Genomic DNA, 18,555 nt, shown 5'->3' on the forward strand with positions numbered 1-18,555 from the left:
ACGCTTACTTCAGATAGACAGCTGAGTCATTTGCTGAATTCACTCTTGCAAGACCCAAAAAGATTATACATATTAGAGAACTATGAATGCATTTACCTTGTCTTTGGAGCATAAATTTTCCAAAGTCTTTTCCATGTATATCACCTTGATAGGTGAAAACACCTCTTTCAAGACCTGATGATACCTAGAGTATGTTGAAACAGAAAAAAAGATTTCTGAAACAAGCAAATAAATAAGAATGTTTAGCCATTTGTTTTCATTTTTATCTTTTTATCCTTTAAAATATTAGTGAACTCTCTATGCTTATACAATATTTATCATTTTAAGTTTGCAACAGTATTCAACAAAGTTACAAAATAATACCTGGAATGACTATCTAATGTATATTTCAGGCTTTTAAAATTGTTCAATTGGCACACATAACTGAATTAGTATATGGATATAGAAATCCATGGAATTGTCAAATTTCAAATTATTTTCCATAGAAAGCATCATGAGGCACAAAGAAGAACTGCAAAGAGTAAAATAACTCTCTTTTTCTTCAAGATTAAAAGTAATTTTTATTACAGTGAACTATTTACTAAACCAAAAAAGGACAATATTTTTGAACATAAAATTCCCAGTCTCATCTAAGAAAACAAGGCAAAAAGACAGCAAAATATGTTCAGTCACTCGTTTTGTATTTTTGACAGAAAAGTAGAACTCTATCTAAATACATATATGTTCTGAAAAGAATACCCGCCAGCAACAAGCACTCTTGAAAATATGTTGATTCACTCCATCTTCCCCCTAGTAAACTAAAAATTCTAATGGGAGAGTGGCAGATAGATAGAAGTTTGTATACATATTTTTGAAAAGAAAAATAATGTGATCCCTACACTGACATCTAGAGTTCTGTATTCCATATCTGTAATATAAAAAGTTGGATAGAATTATATAAGAAATCACAAATTACTTCAAACTCAGCAAGCTTTATGCATAGCAGTTTGGTTACTTACATAACCATCTAGCGCCCAGTTGTCGTTTTCAAACTTGCTTAAAAAAATATCAGTAGGTCCTTTAATCTGAAAAACTTTCAAGAGCAAATGGGCTTCTTCCTTCTTGTAAACACCTATTACCATAAAGGAGGTAACAAATTTTCAACCAGTTTGTCCAAATATCATTTCAAAGCTAAGAATATCACTTCAGAACTAAAATATTTTGTAGAAAACATTTTGTAATAACAGAATTCTATAACCTGGATAAACTAAGATTTAAAGCGCTGTAATAACAGGATCTTATTTTACTGATCTTTTGCCCACATCATATTTGATAGCAGGATGCAAAGATGGTTTGTACTGTTTAATTTTATACATAAATTGGCAAGGATATTTGTCTTTTCATATAGTATTTCAATAATTCTAAATAGAAATAGAACTCCTTGCCTGGAATTTCCTTGAACTGGAAAAATTGGATTTTACTCACATCACCACAGTATATTGCTATAGTAAATATTGATAGAGCAGTGAAAGAAAATTTGCTATTTGGCAGCCAGCTACTGAAACTCTCTCTGAACTATTGGCCTTAAAACATACTGATAGTTGATAATGCTCTTTTCAAATATAACTGTGATCAGAGGCTAAATCAGAACTTCACAGTCAGATTTGCGGAAAGGACTGCACAATGTTGATTAAAAGATATGTATAATTTATGAAGAAAATTAATTATCTATGCCTTTTTTATGTTATGCCATTATCAAGATCATATTGTTTTAAAGCAGATATTAATCACTATTGAATAATGGAGCTTTTCAATGGTACAGTTCTTAAAAAACTTATATACACTTCAATATTACTTGTGAGTTCAACACATCAATACTATCCAACAGTCCAAGATGAAAAAAACCTATCTCAATATTTATTTGAACTGTAAGGGGAAAAATAGATGGGTGACCGCATATAAATTGACTGAAATATGTGCAGACCATTACATTAGGACCTCTCCTTTTGTAAAATAAGCAGAAAAAGCTTTTTGTTTCATTTTGTGTTTGGCAGAAAATGAAAGATTGAACATATGAAAAAAATTTAAAATAACAGCTTTTTTTAATACCAAATTCTGAACCTACCTGATAGTTTGAGTTGTATGTTGGATGCCTCAATGAATGTGGCATTCACTTTGCTGGTTGTAGTATTGAACCAATCAACAGTCAGAGTAGCAGGCTGTCTTTTTCCTAAATATTCATAAAACCCTTTCCACAGTGAATTTATAAAAAACACATCTGAGGGAACTAAATAAAAGTGGGCAAAAAAGAAACAAAGAAAGGAGTAAACTACAACAAAGTAGCAATCTTTCTCACCATACTTATATTCTTCATTTTTTTCTGTTACAGTATCAATGTACTGGTCTAAGGAGGTATTATAGTAAAAAATCTTCAATAGTAAGGACAAAATATCTAATGACCTTTCCACACAATTGTCTATAATATACTACACCTGTCAATTACAGTATATGTTCTTAAATAACCTCACATTTCACAGCTTGTGTGCTTCAGTGAATGTCCTCAAGACTATGAAAAATAATAGACTCTTGCTCTAAAACCCTGTAGCCTTAAGGCATGATGAAAAAAAGGAGAATAATATTCTGAAGTCAAGGATTCCTGGAAGGAGACACTGTCTTAAGCCATCCCTTTTGTTTCATGAATCTATTAAAGCAGCATTCTGTGTGATTTTCAACAGAGTATCAACTGAATATGCAACTGAATTCACTGAATTCCAGAAACAGTTTAGTACAAGGTTTTTATCAGTCATTTTTAGACTCCACATCTTCTCTCCATACAATATTACTGCACCTGTGAACAGTGAAGTTGCCAGAGCAAGGAACCTTTTTGGTTTAAAATAAAGGTCTGTTTCTCAGAAACTGCAGTTTGAATAGTCTGAAGTAAAAAAAACATAAAATGAAGCACGAATTATAGGAAGGAGCATAGATATTTGGGTCTTTTTTAATGTTATTGGTATTTTTCCTCTATACAGAAAAAAATAAAAGATTTACAGGTCATTAAAGGTTGTATTTTAAATATTTGGCTAAAATGCCAACAGAATAGAAAAAAAATCTTTTACTCAACAGTATCTGCAGTATTAATATTATTATATATTAAAAAGGATATAGTAAAGAGAAAACATTTCTTAGGAGATGTTTATTTTATGTCAGATACATTTACAGGGTGCTACATGTCTTGAACATTATTTTCTCCCCTACACATTGCTTATTTCTCCCATATACTTTGCTGTTATAAAATCTGGGGAAGGCTTCCTTCAGTCATGACAGTTAACTGTTGTCTGAAAGTGGCAGCACCCGGTGCTTCCTGGCAACTTCTGACAAGTAAAAATAGACATTTTTCCACTTACTTCAAAGCTTTTTCTAGCATTACAATTTGAGAAATAAAACTTTAAGTATCAAAATAAAACTTCATAAAAAGAACTGTTTAACCAGTCACATGATATCTTGACAAAATGACAGCCCTAGCAACTATTAAAATTCACCCTTACTATCCACAACCACTACAAATGATACTTGTTAAATAAATGAAGACTGATATTACAGGAGTGTTTCACATTCTTCTAACTAAATTCTTAACATAAATTATTGGATTTTTTGCATTTTATCAAACTGTTAGCACTTGTAAAGGTAGCTGTCTATATTGAAGGAAATTTATCAGTGTAAGTATCCTGGGTATCCATTTTGAATAAATTCCACGGATATTTCCATCCCCACCTAATCATTGACTTCAAAAATTAATCAAAAACAAACCCAGGTCAATATATTTCCAACAAAGCATACTGACGGGCAATATATCTGAAAATCTGACGACTGATTACCTGTTGACTGTCTCTTAATCATATTATTACACTTTCTAGTACGCATTTCATAAAGAGGAAGGATAATAACCTCTTTAATGGCTTTTGCCTTCAAATTGTGCAAAAGCCACAAGGAAATGTTCAAGCTCAGTGTGGCATGATTTGAAAACATCATTAGTATGTTGCTGTACCACCACTGGATTCCAAGTTAGTGGAGACCTACGACAATGCTTTGAGTGCAACAGCTTCAGAGAATCTTAAATGCTCCCTTTCCAAAATAAAACTCAGTGTAGGACTGGGGCTTTACACAAGGGAACCTCAAATTAATACTGAAGATCTGAAGCATTAAATTTCAGTTGGTATCACAGTCCTTCAAATTCATAAATTTCCTGCAAATATATGAATTCTCTAATGGGTCTTTCAGACTCTTTTTCCAACATATTTCCCATTGTTGTTTGCTACCAACAGCAAATTTGAAACCTGACACAGTTTTTTTTTTTATTTGTCTTTGTTTTTAATTAAAAATATGTGTCTGAAGTTATTCTTATGAAGGCGGACGTCTAGTGTAACTGGTATGAACCTAACGGGTACTATGTAAGACTTTTATAAAGGAGCAGACACCATATCTCTTTCATCACATTCAATATCTTCAATATCTAGTTTCCCTGACCACACTAACTCTCAATAATAGCTGTTAAACTTTGTGATTCTCTTCTGAGAAAACTGACTCAGTATTTACAGAATTTTCACTTACTGAAGGTGGATAGAATCAGTACGGGAAGAAAATAGAAAAATATACTTCTGCTTCCCCAGTCATGTTTTTGTAAAAGCTTAAAATGCAAGTGCTGCAGTCCTATGCATGCTGCTGAGGAATTGGAGTGGCTCTGATGCAATTCTGCCAAGTCCTTGACAAGGTCCCTGCCTTTCCCACCCACTGTGGGAAAATGCAGAATGAGAAAAATTAATTGGGTGTTATTACACTAATACTGCGCCAACTGCAGATTCTCCTCCTAACATGACAGATGGGGAAATCCATGGCTACTCATTAAAACACCTTCCTAACTGTGCTGGTCTTGGCTGGGATAGAGTTAATTTTCTTCATAGTACCTAGTATGGGGCTGTGTTTTGGATTTGTGCTGAAAACAGTGCTGATAATACAGGCATGTTTTCATTATTGCTGAGCAGTGCTCACACAGAGTCAAGGACTTTTCTGCATCTCACCCCACCCCACCAGCGAGCAGGCTGGGGGTGCACAAGAAACTGGGAGGGGACACAGCTGGGACAGCTGGCCCAAACTGACCAAAGGGATATTCCATACCATATGAAGTTGTGCTCAGCATGTAAAGCTGGGGGAAGAAGAAGGAAGGGAGGGATGTTTGGAGTGATAACGTTTGTCTTCCCAAGTAACCGTTACATGTGATGCAGCCCTGCTTCCCTGGAGATGACTGAACCCCTGCCTGCCCATGGGGAGTGGTCAATGAATGCCTTGTTTTGCTGTGCCCACGAGTTTTCTCACTTTTACCCTTCGGATTCCCTCTCCCATCCCACCGTGGGGCCCTGAGCGAGTGGCTGTGTGGTGCCTAGGTGCTGGCTGGGGTTAAGCCACAACACTAACTATTTTTGCAAAGACTGTACAAAGCAGTGAGAACCAAGGGAACCACACACAGTATTGTAGTTCTTAGACTTCACATGAGTAATGTGAGAATTCCTTAGTTGCAACTTTATTACAATTTACAGTACTGTTGCTTATGAAAACATTAACTCTGGAAAAAAATAGCAACGTAATGAACAATAATAAGCAATTTTGTATTCACACATCAAAAACTGGGAAATCAGAACACTATTCTGTTACAAAACTTCTCGTTTAGAAATACTAACTTCATCCCATTTAAAATACACATAGCAGCAAATAGAATTCTACCAAAAGCCAGGATAACAAGGTGAAGAAAATGCTCCAAAATACATTGTGTTCTATACTAGAGGAAATTCACAATTTATATGACATAATAATAGTACAGACTTGGTTTTTAAAAACAGCTCAAAACATTTCCTTGTTAATTACTATCATTTATTATGCAGTTTTAGTTGTCTGCTTACCATTACTGGCATTTTCAATCATAACTTTTTTTTTTTAAATGCCTTTCAAACAGTACTTACTTATCAAAAGTACTTACGAGGGACATGATGTAGTCTGAATTGATACTGATGGTCAACATAGTGAATATATTTGGAGACTTGGTCTATATTTTAATTTGTCATTGAAACTTCAAAACCTATGTGTTAGCAGATTAATGCATACCTTAGGTGTTCAGTGAGGTGAATCCTCCAATAAATGAAGACTGTATATTAATTATAATGAATGCACATTATATCCTGCTTTATGGTGAGTCTGTAGAAGTAATGTATTTGAGATGAACTCATTTATGGTTTCACCTGACACACTCACTAATAAACTCACCAGGAAGGTTAATTATTAACAGAAATACCTTTTTATCCCATCTACTCTATAGAGTCCTTCAGTGAACTGCCATGAGTGTGAACCATTAATCTTATTTTCCCTGCAGCTTGTTAAAGTTCAAAATATAGAGTTGCAAGCTCATTTATTTGGTGAAAATGCTGTTCATTGTTAAATACGTAAGTTAAAAAAAAATTTAAAAATTAAGCTTTTCATTTTCTGAAAAGGATTGAACCTAAAAAGATCTACATAAGGGATTTCTCAGATGTATTTGTCTATTTTGTCACTGGCAGGAGGAAAAGGTTCATAACGAGGCATAGAAAAGCAGTAGTAAGTTTGCCTGCTGCTGGTGGTCCACAGAGTTTAGGAAACCCTATCTCAGATTACCTTGAGAGTTTCCATAAAGTGAACGCCATCAAAATTTCCAAAACTGTTTTTTGGGATTTTTTTGTGGTTTCTCACCACGCTTGCAATGTAAAAGACAGACCTTTGACTGAAACCAATCCCTGCAATTATAGTCTACGCTCATTATAAGGCTCTCAATTATAGCAATCTCTCTGATATAAAACTACTTCAAATATGGATTTTGTGTATATATGCTTTATCTTTTTGGCTTGACAGGTGTTTTTGTGCAATACACAAAAATGGTACTGTACAAATTAAAAAAAAAATTGTTTGGGAAAGAATATCATAGAATAGGTTTTACATGGCACTTTTTATGAAAGACCTCACCTTTTATATTCCTTTGAAATGAGTAGTAAATGCTTGAGTTAAATATTGGAAATAGTTTTATTATCCATAACAATCTAGGGTGTAAATCAATTTATTTAGATCTAAAACTCTTCTTGTATACAAACCTGGAGTTTTAGTTATTGTTTCATTAACTTCTCTCACTCCTTTACCTACAAGTAAAAAGACAAATTATCATTTTCATGAACATATTTGTTTGGTTTTTTTTAATAGAATGTTAGAACAATGCCTGATGGATGCAATAATCTCTTATCCAATGGAGCCATACTTAAAACAGAAATAACTGGTCTTTAATACTTCATACATTCAAACCTATACACTTACACAAAACTATCAGAAAATAATTTAGGTAAACAACATTTTTACTATGGAAAGTTGTGTGGTTAGCCAAGTATTCCATACATTTAAGCCTAAAATTTTTATATCAGTCCCAGTGCTATAAAAGAGAGCCTTATAGAGAGGACAAATGCTATATCTAATTATGAATAATAGTACATTAAATATAGTAAAAATTATGTTAATAAAGATTCATACATTTATGACACACCCAGCAAAAGGCAGACAGCTGGATTAAGACGACAGGATCAGATATCACGGGAAAGGATCACAACTGGTGTCATTTGCTGTATTTCTGGTACACTTAGCAGAGTTATGTCCATTGACCCCAGATCAAGTTCTGACCTCATATCATTAGCCACTTTAAAAAAAGCTAATGTCCTGTAGAAAGATTTGGTCTTGCATGTTTTTTTCTTTAGGGCCAGAACTTCACTGATTATATTGATCAAGTACTAAGGAGGCACAAAAAGTGTGGGGCACTCAAGGAGAATTATACCTAAAGACTGTAAGCTAATAAAAAAAGAATTCTTGCTTATAGATACTTTTTTCTGTATTTTATCTCTAATTTTAACAAAAAGCATTCAAGATCATTTATCTCAAATCATTAATTATATAGTACTCATGAAAAATCACCCCTTAGGGAACTAGAATAAGAAGATAAATTTTTATGCATAGGTCATATGTTTTGATAACAAAGAAGTCTAGCCATACATTAATCAAAAATCAAACATTGTTCAAAACCCAAATCTATTTAGTGTTCTTTGACATATTAGAATTAAAAATCATGTTGCAAACATCTTTCCCATGGCATCTGACTCTTTTTCCTTTATTACTCTTTTAAATATAATTTTGCTTTATTTTTCTGAATTGGGAATGTATAGCCATGTTTATCCACATGTGAAGAGCAAATTTACCCTCATAACTATATACTTAGAGCTACTCTAGCAAAACCATATGAAATTTACACAGGTATAAATAGAAGTGGAATCTGGTGCAAAGTTGTATTTTTTAATTTATTTTATTATTCATTTTTATTTTAGAACTTTTTCTTAGACAAAAAGCATACCTGAATGAATCTAAAAGCCAAGTTATAAAATAACTTTTGTTCCTAATAGAAAATCATACATTAAACACTGGATACATGGAAATAGTCTCTAAAGCTGTGACATAAAGATAAATACAGTTAAAATTAATATTTTATATTGTTTAGGCTTTGTTTGCTGTTGTTAGGGGTAAACTTATATATGTGTGCCTGTGCATTTACACACACATATGCCTATGTTTTCCTCCACGAGTTCTAGATGCCATGCTCACTTTTTTTTTTTCTGTTTCTTTCATGAAGTAAAAGCTGTTGTGTCATATGCATTTTTTAAATAGTAAGTGGAAAAAAATAATCTTACTCTGTAAAATAAAAATGTCAGGGAAAATGAAATCCAACAACAGGACCCAACATATCGCTTGAATAATGACTTACTTTTACAAATAGGTGATTTTCCTGTCCATTTCATATCTGGTTTACATGTCCGATGCTCTGATCCACCAGCAAGAAAAAATCCTGGTTGACAGGTATACACCAAAGTATATCCTAAAGTAGGAAGATCTATTGCTCTCACATCTACGTGTGCCGGTGTCTCTGGCTGCCTGCAAGCATGAGCTGCAAAGGGTTTTTTAGAGTTAGAAAAAGTGGTGGTAAACAGTTTCCATAGAATTAGAGTATGTAATTTGAAATAAATGCATGCCAACTTATTCCCTCTCATTATGTAAACTTTGTACACCTCTTAGAAATGTCAGGTAGTTATTACTTGTAAAAGTAACACTCTGAGTGTATAGTTATGTTATTGTGGGAAGATGGAAATGATACTATCATGTATTTTTAAACAAACACCAAAATTAAGTCATGATAGCAAACAGAGAAGAGTTAAAATGAAGGGAAGAACATGTCGTTGTACATGTTGCAATGGTTGGTTCTGTGAATTATTGTACTGTCACAGATGCAAGCATTGCTTCCACTCAATGTTTTAAAGAGTCTTGAAAATTACAGAGCAGTTATTGTGCTAAATAAATTCATTATAAATTTCAATTGAAATAAAGGTTCCATAGGAAGGCTTTGTCATAGTACATTGATTATAACAGATACAGTTGCTCAGTATGCTTCTTTCACTGGGCTCCATGGTGTTCATTTATAACAACTCTAAGATAATTTGAAATAGGATAAGAATCAAAGGTCATTCTAATGAATTATTTTTACTTTAGATCAGTGTATTTTAATACAATAGTTATTTGATGTCCTCCAACCCATGCAGAGCTATAAATACACTAATAATTTGCATACCCATATAGCCCAGAAAAGATGAATGTCACTGAGTCCTAGTTTACGATTCACAAAATGTTAGCCAAAAAATAGCCCCATACATACTTCAGGCCACTTTCTGTTCTCTGTTAACGCAACACACAGAAAAACCCTAGATTAATTTAAAGCAGCTAATACAGCCGGTTAAAAGGGACAGTCTTAAATCACAGAATTATTGTGAGCTTCATGCAAAAAAATCTGAAAAATCTTACTTCTAATTAATATCCCAAATACATCTTTGGTCTTAGAATATGAAACAAAAAAAGTTTTAAAATATTGCTTTAACTGAAGTTTACTTTTTCGTAGCATATCATTTGCTTTCTACATGTATCACTTTGTAACTTTTTTAAAATGGCACAATTTTCTAACTGATTAGATAAGAAACCAGACTTACGAATGCATTCAGACTGTATGCCACTCCAGGTTAAGTTAGCAAGACAAGAGCGGGTGGTAGATCCCTGAATATGATAACCTTTTCTGCATCTGAAAAAGACTGTGCTCCCAACCTAAGGATCAAAACAGGATGTTAGGTAAAAGAGGTATCCATCATGTGCAGACAAATATCAAGACAGTGATAAGCTACTGGAGATATTTTTTAAAAAACAAGTCCTCTTTTTACAGTTTCTAGAGTTAAAACTTTTTTTTTATGAGATGAAAAGTTTGGGCAGTTGATCTTCTGTAACCTTATTTGAAAGCAATAAGTGGACAAATATTGACAAGGCTGTGCACGTGCAGAAGAATGACACTCATACGTTTCAGCTTATTAGTTTGTCAGTGTGACAGAAGCAAAGTAAAGACTGAGATGTCTCTCTTTCCTGTACATCACTGCATATATTTCAATAGAACTTGACCATAAAGGCTGTTTCAAAGGATTCTCATCGCATGACTGGACTAAAAATGTATTTTAAGAGGAAAAAGGAAACAGGAAAAAAAACTATGAAGAACTAGTCTACAAACAAGTTCACTAGAGAAAACTCCAGGCCACAATTCCTTACACTGCACTTGTTACTATAAACTACTTACTTAAGTTTTACTTGAGATGTTAAACTAGCAGAGTGACGTTATGGAAATCCTGTCTACATTCAACTGTGATATGACCTTTCTCAGAAGAAAAGGTAAAGTAACTAAGAAAACTCTCTTCAGACTTGCGCTGAGAGTAGAAAAACATGAAAACGGGATATAAAATTGCAAGTAATGAAGATTTTTCATGACACATGAGAAAGAGATTGTGTGCAAAGTTCTAGTAAAATGGACTTATTGATGCTATTGTCAAAAGTAACCAGAATATAACTGGTTATATAATAAAAGATATTTAGGTATGCAGGGCTCATCAGTAAAGCAGCCTTTTGTTTTGGATAAAACGTATTGGCAATAAATATGATAGGATGAAATAAAAAAAAACCCCACAAAAATTAATAGTATTTGAAATTATATGACTTACTAATAAAGTAACATATCGCCTGGACAAATGCAAATGAGTAGTAACCAATGCATATTAATAAAATAGCTTGAAGCTATATATATACAGATAGCTCTACACTGCAAATTTCACAGAATGAGTTCAATGGACATTAAAAATAGGCAGTTATTTTCAAAAGTGCCTACCTGTTAACTGTATACTCAGTTACATAAAAACAGATTATCATGATTTATATTCAGCAAATGCAACACCAGTTCTTCCTGAAGTGGCTTGGTAAATTCACTGGTATTTTTAAAGGTCAAATTTCTAATATGGTTTTGTAGACTTATCTATTTATAACTACTTCTAAACATATTCATCTCACTAACTTGCCAATGACACACAGCATGTCTGTAGTAGAGACCAGAACAGAGTGTAGCTGGTCTTGACTCTAAGTCATCTTGCTTCTAGTGAAATTGCCAATTAAGTAATGATGAGCTGCAAATATTTCCTCACTCCCCAAAAGACCAAGCTAAAAAAGTAATGTCTAGATTCAATGTAGTTACAGAGTTATACTTCTTTCTCATTTTACAAGTAAATGTAAAAATAAAAGCAGTGGACTCTTTGTATAACACTTGAATGAAAAATATTGGAGGCATTTCTAATAGTCACAGCACAGTGAAGCACAAAAGGCACAAAATGAATACGGCAAGACAGGATGTGGGTAGATAGGGGAAAATCCTTCAAAGCTCTGCTGCTTGTCATCACACCTTTCTCTAATGAGGAAAGACTGTTAAAAGCTGGTTTATAGAAGCTTGGCTAAGTCACAGAAACAGGAAACACCAGTAATCACATATGCCAAAAAACATTTACGTCACTAGTAATTGTAGAGAAGTCTACATCTTGCTGTACCAGACAGTGATCTGAGAGTGAAAGCACATACTTGAGAAACACTAAATACAGATGAAGACCTACTATTGCCTCTAGAGGTGAATGAGAAGAGAAAATTAGCCTTGATGTTCAACAGATATTAGAACAGTAAATTGGCCAGTACAATTCTGGCATTAAAGACAACTTGTGAGGCAGATAAAAGGGGGAGAGGAAAAAAAAAATATCAACCCCCTGATCAAATTAGGTGCAAAGATTAGAGTTGTTTTTGAAGTGATGATAGGGACAGGTACAGGGTCAAGATGAGACAACAGACAGAAAGGCAACTGCATCTATTACTAGAAAAAGAACCACCTTAGTGGCGAGGTCACAAGATGTGGCTAGGGAGAAGTGCCTTGGCATCTGCAAGCCAGTCAAGAATAGAAGGTGAAGAAAAGAGCTGACAGCCACAGCAATGACAGACAGCACAATTGTAGGAGAGGGAGGGTACCAATAACCAGAGGAACTTACAGAAATGATTTTTTGAAAAACAGTTCTACTAACTTGATCATAATACGATGTCGCACACTGCCCTAGATTTAGAAATAAGCGGTAAACCCAAGCAGAACATATTTGAAGAATCTATCCATATGAGGTTAATCATTCTATACAGTGACTGTGGATTAGTCATTGTTGCATTTACTTTTATTTCCTCAGTCACTTTTCTGACTGTCACTTGGTAAAATAATAATCTGTGAGGAATTTCGAATTATAGAAAGGACATTCATCACAGAGAAACTGGATCTAACACACAGAATAATTTTGTCTTCTCTGACTGAATAGAATGTAACATAAATTGCTAATTTAGTAAAGCCACTTGCTGACTTTTTCGTCAAGGACTACATGACCTTTGGATCAGACAGGTCATTGGTTATTAGGTATTTACTGACTATTCATCAATGTATGAAAGAATTATGATCCTAAAGAAAAGTAATTATATCATGTCATATCATATTAGGTAATCAATTTATAAATAGTCCTCCCTACTGAAGTCTCCTAAAGAATTGAACACATGATATATTACAAGGTTCGAGGTTCTTTGTTTAAGCTGTATGTTAAAAAAAAGTTTGGAATGAAGCATGTGTTTTTATTAAAAAGGAGCGGAAATTCCCTAAGGTTTATATCAGACATTTAAGCCTACAGATAATTAATAAATTTGTAAATATTAAATGCATCTTCATTTTAGAAAGGTGATAAATAAAAGAAAGAATTACCTCATAACCTCTGGAACTGTTTTGTATTCCAAAATGTGGAGTACCAGGGTCTGTACATGTATTGTGAGCTGGATCTAATGTAAAATGTGAAACACGACAGATATTATTATGGTATGGAAAGAATACTCCCAAACTGTTTGCAAAGAATAAGTCATTTCATCAACATCTAGTGAGGGCAAGAATTGAATTTTTAATTGAATGTGTGTATTTCCGTATATTACACTTGTATTTCCAATTAAATTTCAAAAATAGATCACAGTACTTTGTTTCAGTACATTGCCATTATTTAAGGGGTTTTTTTTTGCAGGTATCTTTGGCATTGTAGACTTTAGAGCTAAGATTACATTAATTTTTGCTAAACATAGCCTTTTAAACCTTTTTGAATATATAGTATATCCCACTAATCATAATGCAGATGGAACATAAAGGGAAACCTTTTTCTTCTCCTTTCCCAAGAAACAGCTTAACGATTAAGTTAGATTTCTTAAAAAAAAACAAAACTCCCAAAAACCAAACCCAAAACCAACCTTCTTTCTTATAACAAGTAAAATACTTAATTTTTTAATAGAATATTTTCTATGTCACTAAAAAAATAGAATTTTCAAATGGACTACTACCTCGGTTGTTCCCGGAGAATGAAAAGACAGTCCCTGCACAAAAAATGGTACACCAACAGAGTATAACTAATTACATGATGATCAGTTTTATTAGTGTAATTTAAAGCAGTCTGATGCTATTTTTGATTCAGCAACGTCCACTTCACATTCTGGTGGTGTATTTGCTTTGAGGATGCCCAGGCACACCCACCAGGTAGACAGCACAGGACTTGATCCAGTGGATCTTTCTGCACTATGTGATTCCCTCTTAGCAACCAAGTCTGCTTTTGTGCTGAACACTGCATTACAAAGAAAGCAACTTAGGGCTATATTTAACCTGTAACCGTTTTTAGTTTTCTGTAGAGGGAAAATTGAACTTATCACATACAATAATGTGATATGTCATTTTATTCTTAGTCAACTTCCATTTTCAGTGTTGACCATCAATAAAGCATAAAAATTCAACTGGACTGATATTTATCAAAGGCTTTAAAAGTTAGGTGGATGTTGGCCTAATGTAAGAGAAAAAAATCCAAACACACTCCTGGCCTTGAGCTGCTTGAAGAGCTCAAGAACTTTTTATAAGTTATCATCAGCTGGAATGTCATTGCTAATAACAGACACATGAAGCTGAAATGACTTTTTAAGATATGTCTCATTGGAAGAAACAGTAGGGGTAATAGGAAGAATTGTCAAAGTATTTTAAGGAAAATATTAATATCCAGAAATAGAAAAGCTTGCCATCATTTGCCATCATATGGTACTTCTAGGCATAGTTCTAGGTACTGTTCATTGATCTTAATTTTCAAAATGGTTAACAATGGTACCTGTGAATATTTTAGATAGTCCAATATCTTCTTTTTATAACATAAAAACTATGATGTAAAAGGAAAGCTTATGTCTTTGATGTAGTGTTTTCCATGTGTTTCTATATTATACTATAAAAAATATAAATAGAAATGTCATTATGACATTTTCAAATTTGATTCTTCACAATAGATCTGAGATTTAACTTTTGCAAACCTTCTCATCTCTGTTACAAAATGTTGATGTAAGTTGAACTGCCCAGGTCACAAAAACTATGGCCAGAAGGGGTTTTGAATTAATGTACAAAAAAATTTATTGAGTGTTAATGTCTTAATTTACAAATACACACTGCTTTCAGAAATCATGCTTGTCACCTTTTCCCAGAGTGCCCACTCCAGCTTTTCCACATAGCCAATATCAATAGTCACAGCAAAATATATAAATCGGCTACAGTATATATCTGAATGTGTTTGTTGAGAAATATCAAAAAAGACTTTTTCTATTATAACACCAAAATAATTTTCTCTAGCAAGACACCCCAAGCTGGATCAAATTTTGATGTCAGTGGCAGTTTCAGGTGTCCAGCATTTCTGTTAGTCTGATTATACAACATGCTAAAAGCCTATCAGTTGCACATCAGTCAGAAAAACTGATAGTTTTTTGGGCCCTGATAGTGAGAGAAACTGATAGTACTTGGCAGTTTATCAGAATTTCAAAAGATCAGACCCAGCATGTTTCATCCTTTTGAACTGTACAAGCCACTTTGAGAAAGTCCAAAAAGCTTTTTGATTCAGGATTGATTCTGACAAATGCCTTTAACTCTCCAGTGACAGAATCTGGTCTTTAATCTGCCAAAGTCATCTGTATGTCTAAAAGATTCTAAAAATAGCTGGAACAAATTTATTTACTTGCACTTATTGACATTCTGCATTTCCAGCAGACAAGCAATCATGTAAATTTACAAATGACTTCATATGTGATTGTGTTTATCCTAAAATTTTTATACTCAAAATATAACCTTATTTATCTAGTTCTTTTTATATTACACAGACGTTTTCTATATTTGGAAAGCTAATTGCTAGATTTATGATAGTGTAATAGTTTATCAAGAATATTCTCAGTAGAAACAGCGTAAGTAGCGGTAATTACCAATGCATGTTGGCTGAATTCCACTCCAAGTACCATCTGCTTGACAGGATCTTCTTGAAGAGCCTATCAGAATAAAAGGGGGTCTGCACTGAAAGTTAACTTCAGATCTGTAGGTGAAACTTTTTCCACTGAGGCGTCCTTCTGCTGGAGTACCAGGATCACCACAAAAAACAGCTAATACATAAAAAAAGAAAGAAAAAGAAGTTATTAAAAGAGACACTTAAACGCTGATTGGATTGGGATGACAACATAATGTCAAAGTAGACAACGCTGTATGATTCTGCGATTCTATATTGTAATGCTTCAAAATGTATCCAGTTTTCACATCAGTCACCCTCAGATGAGTATGCTGGAAATTATTGCCCTAATTAAGTAAAAGCAAAAATGTTTGTCAGAGTCCTGAGAAGATTTCAAGCACTGAAAGAAGTGAGTTGACAAATTTAGAAGAAGCTGAAAAACAAATGGAAACAAGATATGAGGGTATGTACTAGCCTTCAGGAAAGAAAAAAAGAATTTAGAAAGCAGTGCAAGGCTATGAGCTTAAGGATTAGGATCCTTGTTTTCACCTGTTCGTGGAAATGGAAGCATGGAAGAAAAAAGGAGAAGTGTAAGGGAAAGTTTTAATCATGCTCACTACAAGTCAAATTATCAGTAAGGCAAATGGTGATGGATCCAATTAGGTAATAAGAGATGGAGGTGACTTTTGGGGGAAGATGACCATGACCTTAAATGGGCACAACCACTGCATTTCATAACAAGGTTATGAAGAAGTTTTTGGAAGGAGGGAGAATTCTGCAGTAGTCCATGTATTACCTGATCTGGCTGAGTCCTTTTTAAACAGTGAGAAACTGACTGTAGCCTGAAACAACTGATTGTAGCTTTGGTGAAGCCCAACACAACTGTACCCTGAAAACTTACGTAAACATTGTGGGATGTCTCCCCGCCAAATTCCTCGACCCTCACAGGAGAGAATAGCTGTGTTAGACAGCTGATAGCCTTCTGCACAGCTGTAACTCACACTGGCACCCCAGCGATAATCAGATCCTTCCACTTTCCCATAGAGTACTGGTGGAGGGGGGCCACAGGTAATAGCTGTGTCACAAAAAGAAAAGGTATAATTTGAAGACTTTATAGGGTTTAGGAGAATGCAACATAATATCTCTTCATACTTTTGAAAGTAAAAAAAAATATTTCATGCTGTTCAGTTCCAACAAAGCATTCCTGTATTAACAAAGCAGCCTGTAATAGAAAACCAATTAAAATACAAAAATACTACTTCTAGGTTTAGGAAGTCCCTGAGCTCTAGGTTGCTGGAAGCCAGAAAAGTATATAGCTTTCCAAATGCTGAATCTTTTCCCTACATATTCGTTGCTGATCGTTGTTGGAGAACGGCTACTGACCTAGGTACAATTTTTCAATAAATATCTTCTAAGATTCAACAATTCTAAATATTTTCATTTTACTTTAAACTAATTTTGCAGCACTATTTAAAGCCTTAATATGACTTTGTTCATTCACCTACTCATTTTCTAAGGCTTTCAGCACACAATGGACATTGATTTTATTGGTAATTAGCTGATGTTTTTCAGCTTGTGAAAGAGTGCCCAAAACGATGAAATCTGGAATGACCAAGTTTACAGTTACACATCAACAAAGAGCAGAACCGTAAAATCACTCAGTGATATTTACAACAGAAAATGCAATCATTTGAATACATATGCCAAAATTTAATTAGTAGGCTAGACTTAGACAGCATTTTAAAGCCGTGCTAGATGAGCTGGCAGTCTAGGCTTTTTATAAGCAGAAGATGCCCTAGGCTGTTAAATTTACTCCCTGAGCTGCTGTAGTAGTGCTAACAATTTTCACTAGGCTGCCTTATTTGCCTTTCAGCCTCATCCCCACTATGACCTTTATGTTAGCACTTGTAATTAGCTATTTGTGAAACAACTTTTTGGCTATTTATGATGTCGATACTACTGCAACAAGGGAATCTTTTATAAAAAGCTTGATTTGCAGAATCCCTTTACAGAATTTTGGACATCTAATCCAAGACAAAGGGCCCAAAAATGAAAATGGGTACTTCATTCCTAGCATTTTAAACTGAGCTCTCTGATAATCCCCACTGTAGAGTCATTTTGTTCTCCTGTAGTCATTAATGTCACTATTCTGACTAACATTATGCCACAGCACATGTGCAAAATAATACAGATTTTACACAAATACTTATCTAAAAGTTTTCATTGCATTTGTGTGTTAATTGTCCCAGAGAATGTTTTGATAATTTTTTATAAAGACACTCATTACTGAATTTCACATATAGTATCAAAACCGTATTTGTAAACTATTTAACTTCAAAAGCAGACCTTTGCAAATTGGTTTACTCTGGTTCCAAGTGCTGTCTTTTATACAGCGCATGGTAGATGAACTGGCAGGCTCCATCAAGTATCCTGGATTGCACTGATAGCTGACTGTCTTATTGAAGGTAAAATCATTTCCAAACTGAATGCCATTTGCTAATGCACCTGGATCTCCACAGCTGATCACTAGTGAGGAAAATAAAAAAATGTTACTTTTTTTCAACAAACATGTAATGAAACATTGAACTATGTATAGCTAATGCCTTTTTTTAGTGTATAAAACAAGAAAAAATTTGATCAATATATTTCACACAAGATAAAAAATGTAAGCTTTAATTTCTAGCTAAAAACTCATATTTTTGAGGCATTGCAATAGCGCTGG

At 33.9% G+C, this 18,555-nt stretch overlaps 1 protein-coding gene across 1 annotated transcript in view; it reads right to left on the reverse strand.

Moving 5' to 3' along the window:
* The window catches only part of CSMD1 (CUB and Sushi multiple domains 1), a gene marked incomplete at both ends in the record, with an annotated part of 1,255,958 nt that overhangs the window by 9,477 nt on the left and 1,227,926 nt on the right, over window positions 1-18,555 (reverse strand). Inside the window, 10 exons of the mRNA XM_081998094.1 lie at window positions 97-184; window positions 999-1,111; window positions 2,105-2,266; window positions 7,146-7,190; window positions 8,849-9,028; window positions 10,119-10,230; window positions 13,265-13,338; window positions 15,817-15,990; window positions 16,735-16,908; window positions 18,180-18,359. Coding sequence (XP_081854220.1) covers window positions 97-184; window positions 999-1,111; window positions 2,105-2,266; window positions 7,146-7,190; window positions 8,849-9,028; window positions 10,119-10,230; window positions 13,265-13,338; window positions 15,817-15,990; window positions 16,735-16,908; window positions 18,180-18,359 — 1,302 coding nt within the window. The remainder of the gene's footprint in view (window positions 1-96; window positions 185-998; window positions 1,112-2,104; window positions 2,267-7,145; window positions 7,191-8,848; window positions 9,029-10,118; window positions 10,231-13,264; window positions 13,339-15,816; window positions 15,991-16,734; window positions 16,909-18,179; window positions 18,360-18,555) is intronic.

The sequence above is a fragment of the Phaethon aethereus genome (assembly GCF_964289735.1).
Source record: "Phaethon aethereus genome assembly, chromosome: 3".
NCBI lineage: Eukaryota > Metazoa > Chordata > Aves > Phaethontiformes > Phaethontidae > Phaethon > Phaethon aethereus.